Source organism: Leiobunum rupestre, chromosome 1 (genome assembly GCF_980474605.1).
Source record: "Leiobunum rupestre chromosome 1, qqLeiRupe1.1.hap1, whole genome shotgun sequence".
NCBI classification, from domain to species: domain Eukaryota; kingdom Metazoa; phylum Arthropoda; class Arachnida; order Opiliones; family Sclerosomatidae; genus Leiobunum; species Leiobunum rupestre.
In genome coordinates this window covers 29,084,584-29,101,236 of record NC_143384.1, presented here as the reverse complement: position 1 = coordinate 29,101,236, position 16,653 = coordinate 29,084,584, and the positions used below count along the sequence as shown (strand labels likewise).

Below are 16,653 nucleotides of genomic sequence, written 5' to 3'. Positions count from 1 at the left end.
GGGAATCAGTAAAACGTCATGGAATTTTCTAAATCGGTAAAAAGTCAGTCAATTTTAATAATCAGTAGAAAGTCGGGAAATTTTAATAATCAGTAGAAAGTCGGGAAATTTTAATAATCAGTAGAAAGTCGGGAAATTTTAATAATCAGTAGAAAGTCGGGAAATTTTAAGAATCAGTAGAGAAGAGAAGTTCAGGCAATTTTAAGAATCAGTAGAGAAGAGAAGTTCAGGCAATTTTAAGAATCAGTAGAAAGTCGGGGAATTTTGAGAATCAGTAGAAAGTCAGTGAATTTTAAGAATTTGCAAAACTCATGGAATTTTAAGAATTTGTAAATGTCAGCGAATTTTAAGAGTTAGTGAAATGACAGGGAAAAGTCTGGGAATTTTAAGAATCAGTAAAATGTTAGGGAATTTAGGAATCAGTAAAAAGTCAGGGAATTTGAAGAATTTGTAAAATGATAGGTAAACGTCATGTCATTTTAAGAATTTCTAAGAGTCAGAGAGGTCAGGGAATTATAGGAATTCTAATATATGTAAATTATATTTAAAAAAAAAATTGTATAATTTTGGATTGTTAAATGTCAGTGAAAACTTAAAAAAATTCTTAGGTAAAACAAAAAAGTCAGGGAATTTATATTTTACTCATAAGTATAGCTCTGTAAAACATTTCCATAGGAGTTGGAAATGACGTAAATTACGTCATTAACCGTGAACAAGGTTTCATTACTGATAAGGCTTTTATGGCCTACTTATGAGCGATTTTGGAATAACAGAAGTTTTGAACCAACTTTACGCCTACTTATCTTTGTGCCTTGATTCGAACTGAATAACGGATAAATACATTCGTAGAATATTCCGAGGCTTTTGATAGGGACGGGGGCAAAGACCTTTCACGTGTTAAACAATGATTGTTGATTACCTCGGTTCATTTACCTCTGATACGATAAAATTGATAAGTACTCCAACGAACCATATCGGTCGAGTCCTATCAAATCATTCGCTCGCGGCATATTTCCCAGAGTATCTTCCTACTGTAACTGAACTCGCTCGAGTCACCGCGAACCACGTCCCTTTATTTATGCAAGACAGGGGCAGTTTGATCTCATTCCGACTAAACCGGGCCTTCCAAAAATACATCGTTTAAAGTAGCGTAACAAATGAACTTTGTTTGATTTTCAAATCAAATAGTCATCTCCGTTAGCTCCCAATTCCTTGTAATATTAATTCGATTTTGAAACGGGCTGGTTCCTCCTTCTACGTATCTGCGCGCGTAATACCCCGGGCCATTCTGAGAAGGACCAAGCCTTATTTGTTCAACGGAATTGCAAATTATCGGAACTTCAAAGTGTAGTTGGCCGGCTTTTGGTCTAAAACGAACGAAAATAGAAAAATTTTCCAAAGATTTCTCCGGTTGATACAATGCGCCTTTTCCTTCGTCGCGGTGGCCTATTAATTATGCATTTGCTACTAGAGTGCGCCACTGACGCTTCGAGGGGAGAGAGAGTCTCTTTATGGTTCGCGGCGTCACCTAGCGTTAGCGAAGGGAATTAAACTTGCTGGATTTAAATATTTCATTTGTATCTGATGACGTACGAATGTAGGCGAGCAGATTAGCTTTAAATAATGAATATTAACGGACTGCGATCCGCGATAAGTCGCTCGTTGATGAAGGCCGCCTTTCCCGACGTCGCCACTGCAGCCTCGATTTGCTTTCAATTTTTCGCCTCTTCGGTTTCGACGATTTCGCCTAGATGGCGCTTTCAAACTCGGTAATGAATTCCCTTTGACCCTCCGCTCGGGCTCTGAGAGACCACCCACTGGCAGAGCTTTTATTTATTCGCTTAAAAATTAAATCTTGTTTTAGCGAAATTTATAGCTTTCGAATTTAAAAGACATTGCATATTTTACATTTCGATTTCGATGAATATTAATTCTGAATTAAAAAGTTATTTGTGTTGGTGTTAAAAATAACCTTCTTTTGAGTGGGGTGACACCATCGGAAAGCGCATCGAATGATCTGTTGGGTTTAAGACCTAATACTTATGGACTTTAGTTCTGATAAGATCTTTGATTGGCCTATTATTCTTGTAACATTTCAGGATTTTGGGTGTCGTTCTGTTAAGAGTTAATAATACTAGATGTTACCCTCATTTTCGGATTGTAGATGTTATCCTCGTACGATTTTAGATATTATTCTCGTTTGAGTTTAGATATTATCCTCATACGATTTTAGAAATTATTCTCGTACGATTTTAGATATTAAGCTCATACGATTTTAGATATTATTCTCATACGATTTTAGATATTATTCTCGTACGAGTTTAGGTATTGTCTTCATACGAGTTTAGATATTATTTTCGTACGATTTTAGATATTATCGTCATATTATTTTAGATATTATCCTCATATGATATTAGATATTATCCTCATATGATTTTAGATATTATCCTCATATGATTTTAGATATTATCCTCATACGATTTTAGATATTATCCTCATAGGATTTTAGATTTTATCCTCATATGATTTTAGATATTATCCTCATACGAGTTTAGGTATTATTTTAATACGAGATTACATATTATCCTCGTACGATTTTAGATATTGTCTTCATAAGATTGTAGATTTATAATTAATATCCTCGTTTTGAGAATGTTAAACGCTATTTTGATAAGATTTAAGACGTTATCCAGATAAGATTTTAAATTTTATCTTGATAATTATTTAGGCTTCTAGGTGTTATCGATCAGGTTTTAAGTGTTATTTGGGTATCAGTTTTAGACATTGTTTCACTCAGAACCTATTGTAGTGGGTACTTCCGCCGTATTTGGGTAGTTGTAAAATTCAGAACTTTCCAAAATTTTCATTTGGTAAGTCGTTTTGGGTAGTTCAATAATTGAGTTTTGATAATTACGTTATTGTTCTAAAAAACTGATAAAATACTCTGATGTGAAGCCAAAGTTTAACTCTCGCTACAGCGCTATCGAACATAACTAACAAGGAGACGACCCGAGGTGATAATCACCGATTTTGTTCAAACTCGGGTATAGTGTACACCTCCATGTACCTTAATAAACCTGCAAGGAAAAAGTTGCGACGGGCTTTCGTTTTGCCGTGGCAACCGAAAACGTTTTTGACAACAGGATTTTGGATTTTAGAAAATTTCAAAACCGTTAAAAAAAAATTAAATTAAGTTTAAATGCAATTTGGTCAATTGGGGGACCCTTTAAATCCTTCAGAGTCCCATGTTATTTTCAATGGAAATAATACCAAAACATGTTGTCAAAAACGTTTTCGGTTGCCATGGCAACTTTTCCCTCGCAGGTTTTTCAAGTTACAAGGAGGTGTACATTATACCCGACTTTGAACAAAATCGGTGATTATCACCTCGGGTCGTCTCCTTCTAAGTACAGCCAGGCCTAGTGAGTTAGTAATAATAACAATAATAATAATCAGCTATGCTAATTCCAAAGGCCCAAAGTCATCTAGCGACTTATAATGCCTTATACAGGGGTCCGGATTACGATGTGTAAGAGGGTGGTGGCAAGCCCTTCAAGCCACGCGAGCCAACAACTCCCTACACTCACTATTACCGTTAACCTCTAAAAGTTTATATGGAAAGTCAGCCTGGTAGCTAAGCTGTTAAAGGTAATACAGAAATAAGTTACACTGTAAAAAATTACTGTCAATTTACAGAAAATTTCCTGTAAAATTACATGCTATTTTTCTTGTAAACGTAGCAATAGTCTTAGTCGATAATTCAAAATAACGGTCAAAAACGCCGCCGATCAGTTTAGTAAAATATTTTCGGTGGCGTAATCGTCGGCCATTTTCGGTATGGAGATACAGGCCGGAAGGCAGGCAAGGCAGCCAGATTTCGATAGACCGAAAACGGCCAACTCTCTCAAATATTTTCGTTTTCAAAACGAAAATTTTGTGGCGTCGCTATCGACTAAGACTATTAAAAAGCTGTTGTATGCACGAGAAGTATAACATTATGTTTGAAGTTAGTTTTTCGAACATCAAACTTCTAATTTATTTTACGGTGATTTACAAATAGAAGCTTAATACCCTGTTGTGACAACAGCTAGTTTATTGGGTTTTTTAAGTATTTTTATCTGGTAGTTAAGAAATGTGTTTTATTAACAGTAATTATTTATATTAATCAAAAATGGTATAAATTGAACTGATACATGAAGAATCTTCACTAGTCTGCTTAAAGAAACTGACAGTAGTTTCACATTTGGGTACGCCACTGCCAATGCTATGATGTAATGGCTTTGGATTTCCTTCTTCTTGAGTTCGGCTTGGTGGTTCTGGATAATTAAGTTAATGATTAGGATATTTGGGTTAAAGGTGTTTCCATTGAGTCGGGAATAAATAGAGGTACAACTAAATTTGGCTGGCGTGGGGAAAATATCTTTCAATAAGGAAACTTTATCAACTATATCGTTCTACCGTGGCGGCATCTGTCTCTGGTGCTGGCCACTATATGACAATAGAATTTTTGCGCGAATCTGACGCGAAATTGAAATGTATGATTACTCGTAACAAACAAACCTTTGAAGTTGTTTAAATATAATTTTATTCTGTCAACACGATCCTTTTTAACACAAGTTACGGTGAGTTAGCTAATAATTATTTATTTTTTGTCATATAAGTTTATAAAATAAAGATGGCGCTACCGCCTAATTATAAAGATTAATTTCGTACAGTCTTCTCAGAACAGGTCCCGCGTAACCATGGCAACCGAAATCGTAATTGTAATTCTAGCCGTATTATTCCCAATTCAATGGGTGTTTCAGTTTCGGCCTTTATAAAATCATAATAAATATTAAATTGTGCCATTGATTAAATATTTTAAAATATCGGTTAACTTACTTACGCGCATTGGCTTCCTTTGGAGTAAGTGAATTAGTCAACCTGACTGATAGACTGTTCGTTAACTAACTGTATTTAACTTAATAATTATGCGTTTAAAATTACCAACCAGAAGAGCCAACTACAACTATCGCTAACGCCGCCAAAGACCGCCATCCGAGAAGATTTGGGTTGGACGAGTTCGAGTTCAAATCATAATGAGAAATATTAGATTTCGCTGTTAATTAATTAATTGAAATTTAGGTTAACTTACTTTGGAAGTATCGACTTCCTACTACTTCCCGGGTTGGAACTTGGATGAGTTTCAGTTTTAAACTATTTAGATTTCGCTATTGAATAATTAATTAAAATTTAGGCTTACTTACATTAGGCGTATTGACTTCATACTACAACTAACCCTCACGCCGCCAAAGACTGCTCTGGAGGCGAATTCCAGAAGAAAAGAAGCCCAAGTGCTGCCAAAGTGACGCTCAAAACCCAAAATAAAACTAAACGCAACAGTCCAACTTTGGCAGCAAGAGGAGCCGGGTTCGATCCCAGTTTGTGGCAATGGGTGAAAGTTCGGAGGAGCTCCTTCTGCGTTGAGTTTGCAATTTCTCTCCTTACTGGTTTAAGGGGCTTTCTTCCGAGCTCTTCGGTTTCCCCTTCCATAACCCTCCTACGCATTGTGACCCGGCCACCTGAAGTTACAGCTTTAAAAGTCGCTTGATGACTTAGGCCTAAGGTGATGCCTTGGGTGATTAACCTAGCTGATTATTATTATTATTATTATTACTGAAAAATTACTGCAAATATTTCGCTAAAACGACTAACAGGACTAAAGCTGTTGTGTACAGTAAATATCTAGTTACTCTTACGGTAAAGTTGATATTGGAATGTACTTGTAAAAATTTTACAGGAAGCTAAGGTAACCCGGCCACCTGATTTAAGGGCTTTAAAAGTCGCATGATGACTTAGGCCTAAGGTGGTGCCTTGGGTATTAGCCTAGCTGATTATTATTATTATTATTATTATTATTACGGGGGGGGGGTGAGCTGAATCGCATTTGGGTAGTTCTGAAAAAACCTTGAAAACTTTCTAGACAATTTTCCGCAATATATTTCCAAAGTGCAAAATATTTTCCATAAATCGAAAAAAAATTGAAACATAAATTACTTTTAAGGTTTTTAACTTTTTATCAATATAAAATGTCTAATAACAGTAAACATACTACAAAACATTAATAGCGTTACATTTTTAATCAGTTTAAACTAGTCTAGAGGTTTAGTTTTACTTTTCGAAGAACTGAGGCGAAAATGCCGCTTTATTTAAATTTGCAAACAATTAATTAAATGTTAAGTTAAAAGGAACCACCTATGAACTGCATTGTAAAGGATGATAAAATTAGCGAATATGTAGATTAGTCCATTATGAAAAGGGATAATATAGCTAAACCCTAAACAAATTTGAAGAAATTTAAAAACTTACTAATAGCTCGTACCGATAGGTCTTCGAGCAAACAAAAACGCGAAACTCGGACCAAATAGATCTTCAATATTTTAGACTAATTATGGAATGAAAACTCTTTTAAATTTTCCGACTTCCAACACTAGAATGAACAAATCTTCCCAAAACGGCCGCAAAAATCCGTTCTTCGTGCCATCTGACGAGAAGCTCATCAATCCCGACCATCAGCGCCTAATTAATTCAAATTAAGTCGTAAGATCACGTCGCGGGGTCTCGCAAAATCTGATCCCTTTTGAAACCCTCTCAAGACCCCCTCGTCTCTTCGACGACGTATTGTGTAATGGCCACCCCTTTTAAAAAGCGCGACGAAATTGGGCTAATGATCTTAATTAGATCAGGAGCAAATGCCGAAATCCGCCGAGAACGTGGACCGAAGAGTGCTCGAACATGAAATACTCGTTTAGAAGGACCCCCTCCTTCTAGCGAACACTGGCTCCGTCTAGCGTGCGTTTTGGAGGGCCGAGGCTTAGCTACTCTTCGCCGAGGCTTAGCGTCCCGGGAGATCTCTTAAAACATTTCGCATTTTGTTGATCCCCCCGGATTGTTCGCCCGATTTGAGCTCCGCACATTTACTGCTTTTTTAAAAAGTCATTTTATAGCGATTCCCGGCGGTTTTAAAACTTTTACGCGCGCAGTTAGCCTAGTCTTAAAATGGGGTTGCAACCAAATTAATATATATATATATTTATGTATATAAAAGGGGCAAAGATTTAATAAGCTTTTAATACTGTTAATTGTATTATTTGCAGTAGATTTGGCGAGCCATTAGCTACGGCGATCCATTTGGTTTTAAATACTAGTTTATTTTCTGGAGGATGCTTTCGGTGATAAAATTTATATAGTTTCTTAAGTTTGCTAAGCCTTGGCGTCGAAATATTTGTATTGACGTTTTCGAGTTAAAAGGCTTTTAGTGGAATTTTCCGGATTAAAAATGTATTTAGTATTTCGGAAAATTATTTCATGTCATAATTTAATGACTTAATTTATGCGGGGATCACCTTATTTCACATATCGGCCACCAGATTGAATTGGCGCTTGTTACGTTCAAAATTACACCAGTAATTTTTTGGTTTTGGAATATTAGCCTTTTAAGAGCTAATCGGTCATTGATTTTTACTGATTTTGTTCAAATTCCGGGGATAAAAAGTTTCGACGGGATTTAGTTCTGCCCTGGCAACCAAAAATGTTTTGGTTACTTAAAATCTTCTTTACCCTATGGAAATTAACACGGAGAATTAGCAGATTTTAATGTTCCTTTGAAACATTTTAAAATATTTAAAGGAAAAGTCCAGGTTGGGTAAAACTTGGGTCTATTTGAAAGATCATGTTTAAATAAACTCAAAAATATCAGTCGTAAAATTGTATATTTTTTTAATGACGAGAAATTAATTTTTAAACGAGCAAAATTTACCGCCAAGCGAGCTGCCATTTTCTTTCGCCTTCCCTCCGCAGACCGCACGCGGATCAAGCGCGCGCGGGGAACAGAGCGCTGTTAAAGCCTGTTATAGCGCGAACAGCGCGTGATTAAAGTCCTAAAACGTCACCCCGAAACAAAAAATGGCAGCTCGCTTGGCGGTAAATTTCGCTCGTTTAAAAATTAATTTCTCGTCATTAAAAAAAGATACAATTTTACGACTGATGTTTTTGAGTTTATTTAAACATGATCTTTCAAATAGACCCAAGTTTTACCCAACCTGGACTTTTCCTTTAAAAAAAAATTATATTTTACCAATAATTACCGAAATTTACATGCGTTTACCCAATTTAACCCATTGAAAATATTATAATCCAATTTTACTTGTATACTTACCCAATTTGCTTTTTTCCAAATTGTCTTTTCCCCCCTAAATTTACACGCATTTACAAAAATTACCCTGAATTTACCCAATGTACAGTTTTTTTAACATTATTTATTTTTTTAATATTTAAAAAAAATTAAAGTGGGGAACGCTAAAAATCTGCGATTTCTCCATGTTAATTTCCATATGGAAAAATGGGTTTTAAATTATCAAATAAAATTTTGGTTGCCATGGCAAAACTAAAGCCCGTCGAAACTTTTCCTTTAGGAAAATTTCCAGTTACATAAAGGTCTACGTATCCCCGGAAAATCATCGACAGATTCGGTAAAGCTGAGTAAAAATCAATGACCGATTAGCACTTAAAAGGATAATATTCCAAAACCACAAAATTACTAGTTACACTCGCTAAATTTAATTTTTAACGTAACAAGCGCCAATTCAATCTGGTGACTGATATGGGAAATTAGGTGATCCCCGCATAAATAAAGTCATAGTAAATAATGATATTAAATAATTTTCCTAATACTAAATAAATTTTTAATCCGTAAAATTCCACTAAAACCTTTTTATTACGATGAAAATTAAAAAACTTACTTACTCAAAAAGAAGAAAAAATACTAGAATATTTTGAGAGCCTACTTGGGCAATTCCACTCAAGGGCTAAATCTCATGTAGCCTAATTATGTAACGACTGGCAGATTAGATCTTTCTATAAATCACTCTTTTTCCGGGATTAAGTAAGGATATGGCGCCTGATTTTTCGCAAGGATTAAATTTACGGGGTTTCACTTTGGAATTCAGAACTTTTTTCATTTTCAACGCGCGGGAAATCGCGTGAGCTACAATTTACGTATACATCTAAAGCGCGCGCTCAAAGAATTATTTTTTGTACATGAATTGGGGGATCTTAAAATTCATTTGGCGCGTGAAAATACGCCGCCATGTTAGGGTATAAAAGCAGGTAAATAAGCCTGCTATACCTCATAATGTAAAGGTACTGTCACGCGCAAAAACGTAATTTTGAAATCAGGCAATTTGTGAATATTAAACATGTATACTATTGCTGAACTCCAGTGGAAAATGTCTTGATTTCACCTATAGTTGAAAATAGCTTAAAGGATTTATAGGGCCCATTTGTGGGTTACTGCCTAGGGCCCGAATTTCTGGCCCTGAGTGTACCGCGTGAACTACTTAGCCTACAATGTAAAAATATAAAAATGTTAAATTACATTTCGTAGGGATATTTACTTATTTCAAAACCATTTTCTTTTCGAAGTAAATAACTGATTTTTCGAAATGTACTTCGAAAAGTTAGCCCCCGCGAAAAGTTAGTTCGAGTTAAAATATTTTAAGTTTTAGTGTAAGTAATGAGTATCAATAACCTGAAAAATAGTAAAACGTGTACTGTTTTCGTCCTGAGCTAGCGAAAAATTTATTATAACTGAATTAAAATTAAAACTTACCGATTATTACTTTGTTAAGGCTTCTACTTAAAAGCCAGTGGCGGAGAAAAGTTGTAGTTTATTATTATAATGTTACTTACGCTGTTAAGTGAAATAATATGAAACTTCCTATGTTTAAGTAAATTATCCTTCATTAATACATTTTAGTTTAATCATTAATATATTTGCGAGAACAACTAGTTTTAGACAATTTTTAGCGTTGCTCGCAATCCATTTTACCGGAAGTAAATGAGCCGAGGTTATCAGACTGCTATACTCCCCATGTTGGAGGCGTTTTCCTTATGAAGTTACATTTTTACTTCGAATTTGAAATTTTGCGCGCTCCTAGGCCGATAAAAAAAACCGTTTTTGTTTTTATGAAACCATTTTTTATACATAGAAATAGCAATACCCACAATTCCCAAGAGCAATTTATCGCGTCCAAAGACGTGGATGGAAATTAGCTTTTATTTGACTCAATTTTCATAAGGAAAACGCCCTCCAATTCTGAGCGCTGTTTCGATAACCTCGTTTCATTTACTTCTGATTTTACGCTATAACAGTAAACACCCTTCCCTAAAAAAACCCCAAGATCTTATTGCTTCTTTAAAACTGAACTTTTCCAACGCCATTGAAGAGCGTGCTGGTGTTGTTCTCCTCTCGCAACGAAGGAAAACCAGGCTAATTAGAATTAAAAATATTCTTGGTTCGATAAATGGGAAATCTCATTTACGAGGACTTCATCTCATTTTGACTTAGTACATGCAAAAGTGACATAATTACCAAAAGTGTGTCAATTTCATAATGAATGTTACGAGCGAAATACAAGTTGGGAGGGGAGAAGGGAAAGTATGCCTTGGGGAGGGAAGGAAGTTCAAACCAACAAATAACGCCTCGTAGTGAGGAACGGAGGAACTAAGTAGCACTGGTCAAAGTTAGTGTATTTTTTGATTTTTCGTTGTTCTGCGGAGATGCTATCGCCATCTACCTACGATATAATACCATGAATTTATTCATTTTACCCATGAATATAGAACCGCTCTAGATATGTTTATATCTCTGTCGGAAAGAGGCGGAACTATAAGCTCCGCCCCTCTTACACCTCACGGATATACCATGGAGGAAGCACGTGACTGATACTGCCTTCAGTCAATAGGAGCGGATAGAAGAGTAGGGGTTCAAAAATTAAGTGGCTCTGCCGAACGGCGGAGACACGAACTGAGTCTCAGCGGACGAATTTTCGTGAAAATTCTCCCCAATGCTTTTCCTACGGGAATTTGTTTTCCTAACTGTGTTGCAGTTCTGAAACTTTTTAATAATTTTAGTGTTTGTACTCAACTATGAATTTTTCATATGATTATTAGTAAGTTTCCAGGTTTGATTTAAGACTACTTTCATCCTTTCCCCTTAATTATTTCACTCGTAATCTACTTTTCAAATCGACGAAAATTTTAAGGCGAGGAAATGAATTCCCCGCCTTTGGGACCTGTATTTGTACTAGGCCTTGGTTTTAATGTTTGTAATTTAAAAACCATTGTGCAATAATTGAAAACGGCTGGTTCGTTACTCGTTTGCTCCTATAGTGGGGTTTTAACTGTGAAATGGAAGACAAAATGAGCTGATAATCAAAGTTTAATCTAATTTTCAATCTTTTCTTTGCTCTGCTTTAAAAAAGCAGCTTCTTCATTCAAGCGATGAACAGCCCGGTTAATTCTGAATATAGTAAATATTTCTTTTACTGCCAATTGGGTTACAAAGAAAAAATAGGAAATAAGATAAAGTTCTTCATCTGTGAAAGACAAAGCATAAACAACATTTAATGCCCTAATATCCAATCCATTTCACAGTTAAAACCCCACTATAGGTGCAAACGAGTAACGAACCAGCCTTTTTCAATGGTAGCGCAATGATTTTTAAATTCCAAACATAAAAACCGAGGCCTAGCACAAATACAGGTCCCAAAGGCGGGGAATTCATTTCCTCGCCTTAAAATTTTCGTCGATTTGAAAAGTAGATTACGAGTGAAATAATTAAGGGAAAATTATGAAAGTAGTCTTAAATCAAACCTGGAAACTTACTAACAATCATATGAAAAATTCATAGTTGAGTACAAACACTAAAATTATTAAAAAGTCTCCGAATTGCAACACAGTTAGGAAAAATATTTTACCGTAGGAAAAGCATTGGGGAGAAAAAACAATTTTCACGAAAATTCGTCCGCTGAGACTCAGTTCGTGTCTCCGCCGTTCGGCAGAGCCACTTGATTTTTGAACCCCTACTCTTCTATGGAGATGTCCGTCATTTTCTCTAGCTTTTAATTGGCTAAACAATTTGACGTAGTAGTGGCATAGCTTCGTAAGCCCTGCCTTCTACCGGATCGGGATAGCACCATACAGATAAGGTACAGTTCTATATTCATGGGTAAAATGAATAAATTCATGATAATACCATAGACTAAAAAAAGATCGAGAAAGGCGACAATAAATAGTCTTTTATGTGGTCGATCTCGAGTCGAGCATTCATTAAACCTTTAGCATACGAAAGTACAGGGATTGTCACACTTTTGGTAATTATGTCACTTTTGGTACATGTTTGTTTATACCTCAGCGAAATAAATTGGCAATAATTGACTTAATAGAGCCGATGTTAATCTCATCAGTCTAATGGTGTGTTGTTTGTAGGTAAATCGTTTGCCAGGAGTGTACGATGTTCTATGCAAGAAAGATTCATTGTGCTCTGTGATGAACGAAGCACGCAAAATTCCAGGTTTGGATTTTAATTATTCATAATTAAATATTCGCTAAGTACTATTCCAATTCACTATTTTAAGGAGTTATCAGCCCGGCAGTTTACACATTTTGACTTGGCGCTGCGTTGATAATTGCCATGGAACGCACGGCGAGCTTAAATCTATTTTTCATTTCAGTATAAAGCTTATTAAAAATTAAAAAGCTTACTTCGGCGATTTAATGCTGAATTATTGAATCGAAAGTTTCCGGAACGTAAGATTAATAATTATTAACACGCGCTTCGTTACAGCCGGTCGTTGATTTCGAATTTGAAAGTAGTACACCTAATTTTACATTTTTGCCCCCAGGGGAAACTGGCGCTAGTTACGTTTTAACCAAGTCGTAGCGCGTGTTAGTAGATGATTTTCCAATATTTTTTATACGCGCTTTAAAAGTTTTTGACAGAGCCTCACGAAAATGATGGATCAAATTTGATTTCAAAATTATACCCCAAACTATAGGCAGACAAAAATTCGACATTGACCAAAATTGCAACCCAAAATGTGGTATATTTGATTCAATTACAATGTATGAAATTCAACTGTATTCCGAATTGATTGAAATTATTTTATTATTTGGCCCTACAAATTAACTTAAGGAGGTTCTACCCGGGGCCCTACAAATTAACTTAAGGAGGCTCTTCCCGGGCCCTACAAATTAACTTAAGGAGGTTCTACCCGGGGCCCTACAAATTAACTTAAGGAGGATCTTCCCGGGCCCTACAAATTAACTTAAGGAGGTTCTACCTGGGGCCCTACAATTTAACTTAAGGAGGCTCTTCCTGGGCCCTACAAATTAACTTAAGGAGGCTCTTCCCGGGCCCTACAAATTAACTTAAGGAGGCTCTATCCGGGGCCCTACAATTTAACTAACGGAGGCTCCTCCCGGGCCCTATAAATTAACTTAAGGAGGCTCTTTTCGGGGCCCTACAAGTTAACTTAAGGAGGATCTATCCGGGGCCCTACAAACTAACTTAAGGAGGCTGTTCCTGGGGCCCTACAAATTAACTTAAGGAAGCTCTTCACGATGCCCTACAAATTAACTTAAGGAGGCCCTCCTGTAGCCCAACAATCTAACTTAGGCTTCCCGGGGCCCAAAAAACTAACTTAGGCATCCAGGGTCCTCACAAATTATCTTCAAAAGGGTCTCCCGGGGCTCCATAAAATCAATTTGCGGGCCTCGAGTAAAATGAAAGTACGCTGTCACTGCTCGAGATCTTGAATACCAGTTGTGTCTAAATTTGGACATTTAATGAAGTAATTTTCGTAACGGTATCATTAAAAGCTGAAGTACAGAATCTGATCTATGTAGACCAAGTTTAATGTCGCCTTGAACGGACCTCATTCCAGGTTTCGGTGGGGATAAGTGGTACCCGTTGTGTTTCCTGCTGCCATCTCAACACGAGAGCTTCGTGCGGGCGGCTGAAGACCTGGGAGACAGTGTCCAGTGGTTGCTGAAACCTCACAACGCCAAAATTGGGTACTCGGGCCCGAGACCTTTCGACATTCTGTCTCCATCGGGGCAAGACGAGTTGAACCGCTTCAAATACAAGAAGGCTATTGTCCAGCAGCTGATTGGGAATCCTCTGACCATCTTCAACCGCTCGGTCAGCATTCGCTTCTACGTGTTGATCACGTCGCTGTCCCCTCTCAGAGCCTACTTGCACCAGAATGGAATACTTTACCATCGCTACGATCAGAACAGGAGTTACAGGAAGGTATGTGTGCCCGAGGGGCAGATCACTAAGCTTTACAGTGGCCTTATAATCATGATTAAATGATTACAAATAAATCATGATTAAATCATTTTATTCACGATTTAATCAATATCATCACGATTTAATCGATGTAATTACGATTTAATCGATGTAATTACGATTTAATGGATGTAATTATGATTTAATCGATGTAATTATGATTTAATCGATGTAATTACGATTTAATCGATGTAATTACGATTTAATCGATGTAATTACGATTTAATCGATGTAATTATGATTTAATCGATGTAATTATGATTTAATCGATGTAATCACGATTTAATCGATGTTATCACGATTTAATCGATGTTATCACGGTTTAATCGATGTTATCACGGCTTAATCGGTGCTATCACGGTTTAATCGGTGTTATCACGGTATAATCGATATTATCACGGTTTAATCGGTGTTATCACGGTTTAATCGGTGTTATCAAGGTTTAATCGGTGTTATCAAGGTTTAATCGGTGTTATCACTGTATAATCGATGTTTTCACGGTTTAATCGATTTTATCACGGTTTAATCGATGATATCACGGCTTAATCGATGATATAACGTTTTAAAATATATATATATATATATATATATATATATATATATATATATATATATATATATATATATATATATATATATATATATATATATATATATATATATATATATATATATATATATGTATATGTATATATGTATATATGTATATATGTATATATGTATATATGAATTGAATTGAATTGAATTGAATAATGGTTTATTGTGCCACAAAACAGTAAAGAAATTACCAACAAGTTGTAACCAAATACACGGAAACAAAGAAAAATAAAATAAAAATTGGTGATATAGAGTAAAAGGTGCCTATGTAGGCCAGAGTCTTAATATTAAAAAAAAATTATATTACATATGTCTGAAACACTGAGAACTAAAAACTTGTTACAATTTTTACGTTTTTGTTTTGGATTATCTTTGAATATATATATATATATATATATATTCAAAGATATATATATAATCACGTCTTTATTATGCTCTTTTGTTAACAAATCACTGATATTACGTCACCAATTACTTTTTATAAATTGAATCTAAAGAAACAGTCGGATTTCAATACCTGTTAATCAATAATTTTGATTAAAAATAATTAGATTTTCTTTTAAACATAGTTTAATTGCGTAAAGATTAATTGCCCGGTGGATGTTATATTTCCAATTCTTACTCTTTTTTATAACGACTCAATTAACCCTTTGAATAAACAAAGCGCCACATAGCGGCGAACGTGAAACATCCACTTATCTGTTGAGAATTCAGTTTGTTGTACCAAATATATTTGCTTCAAAGCGACGGTTTCTGTGTTTCATTGGCAGATACCAGGGCGGGCATGGCCTTTGTCCCAATTCTGGCGTTACTTAGTCCGAATATACGGTGAAACTGCGGTCAATGACGCGGCGGACAAGCTTGACCAGATGCTGGTGCAAACATTGCTGCTGGCTGAAGCCTTCTTAGTGGCCAAAATTCCACCCTTGCCTTCCGACGATCGGAGATTCACCAAGACTCGGTAAGGTATTGCCCATTTATACCGTTGACCATCGGGTCGCTTATCTCGGACATTGACTGTTCTTCAGTTGTCCCCATTGCTTCCAACTGTTGGGCGTCGATGTGGTCTTCAACTCTTCCTTGTGGCCGATGATTGTGGACATAAATGGCCAACCTAATCTCCGGCTCTCGGCCAAAGAGGGCAACGTGAAGGCCAACGCGGTCAAGCGGTCAGTCGTGGAGGACATGATCACCCTCTTGTTCACGCCTTCGCCAGTGGCCACCCAAGTGGCCAGCTCGCTCGAGAATGTCTCGGATAATTTCGGCATCTTGGTGAGTTACTTCAATTTCTGTTCTGTTTGTTCCCTAACTACATTTAAGAATTTTTAATCATATAGTCAGACTTTTAAATCAGATTATCAGATTTTTAAATCAGATTATCAGATTTTTAAATCGGATTATCAGACATTTCAATCGGATTATTAGACATTTCAATCGGATTATTAGACATTTCAATCGGATTATCAGACCTTTCGCTCGGATTATCAGACCTTTCGCTCGGATTATCAGACATTTCAATTGGATTATCAGACATTTCAATCGGATTATTAGACATTTCAATCGGATTATCAGACATTTCAATCGGATTATCAGACATTTCAATCGGATTATCAGACATTTTAATTAGACTTTTAGATAATATTTCTAATTTATTAGATAATTTTGAATCGGATTTTAAGATTTTTAAATAAAATTTTCAATTTATAAGAAGATTTTGTACCAGCGTTTCACATTCTTAGATCAAATTTTAAAAATTTCGTTCCCGATTTTATGGCATATTTCTCCGATTTTAAAATATATTTCCAAATTTATGAAATATAATTTTGAATAGTACGCGCGATTTTAACATCCTTCTACATGCCCCTCCGATATCGAAACACGAG

General features: G+C 35.9%; 1 protein-coding gene across 3 annotated transcripts in view; it reads left to right on the top strand.

The window, feature by feature from the left end:
• LOC149962067 (cadherin-like and PC-esterase domain-containing protein 1) overlaps positions 1–16,653 on the top strand; it is a 221,906-nt gene that overhangs the window by 163,688 nt on the left and 41,565 nt on the right. For all 3 annotated transcript variants that reach the window (XR_016481258.1, XR_016481254.1, XM_090178261.1), the window contains exons 6-9: positions 12,310–12,394; positions 13,767–14,134; positions 15,541–15,731; positions 15,799–16,042. Coding sequence is in view for 1 of the 3 variants with exons in the window: in XM_090178261.1 (XP_090034387.1) it covers positions 12,310–12,394; positions 13,767–14,134; positions 15,541–15,731; positions 15,799–16,042 (888 nt within the window). In the remaining 2 variants the exon portion in view is untranslated. The remainder of the gene's footprint in view (positions 1–12,309; positions 12,395–13,766; positions 14,135–15,540; positions 15,732–15,798; positions 16,043–16,653) is intronic.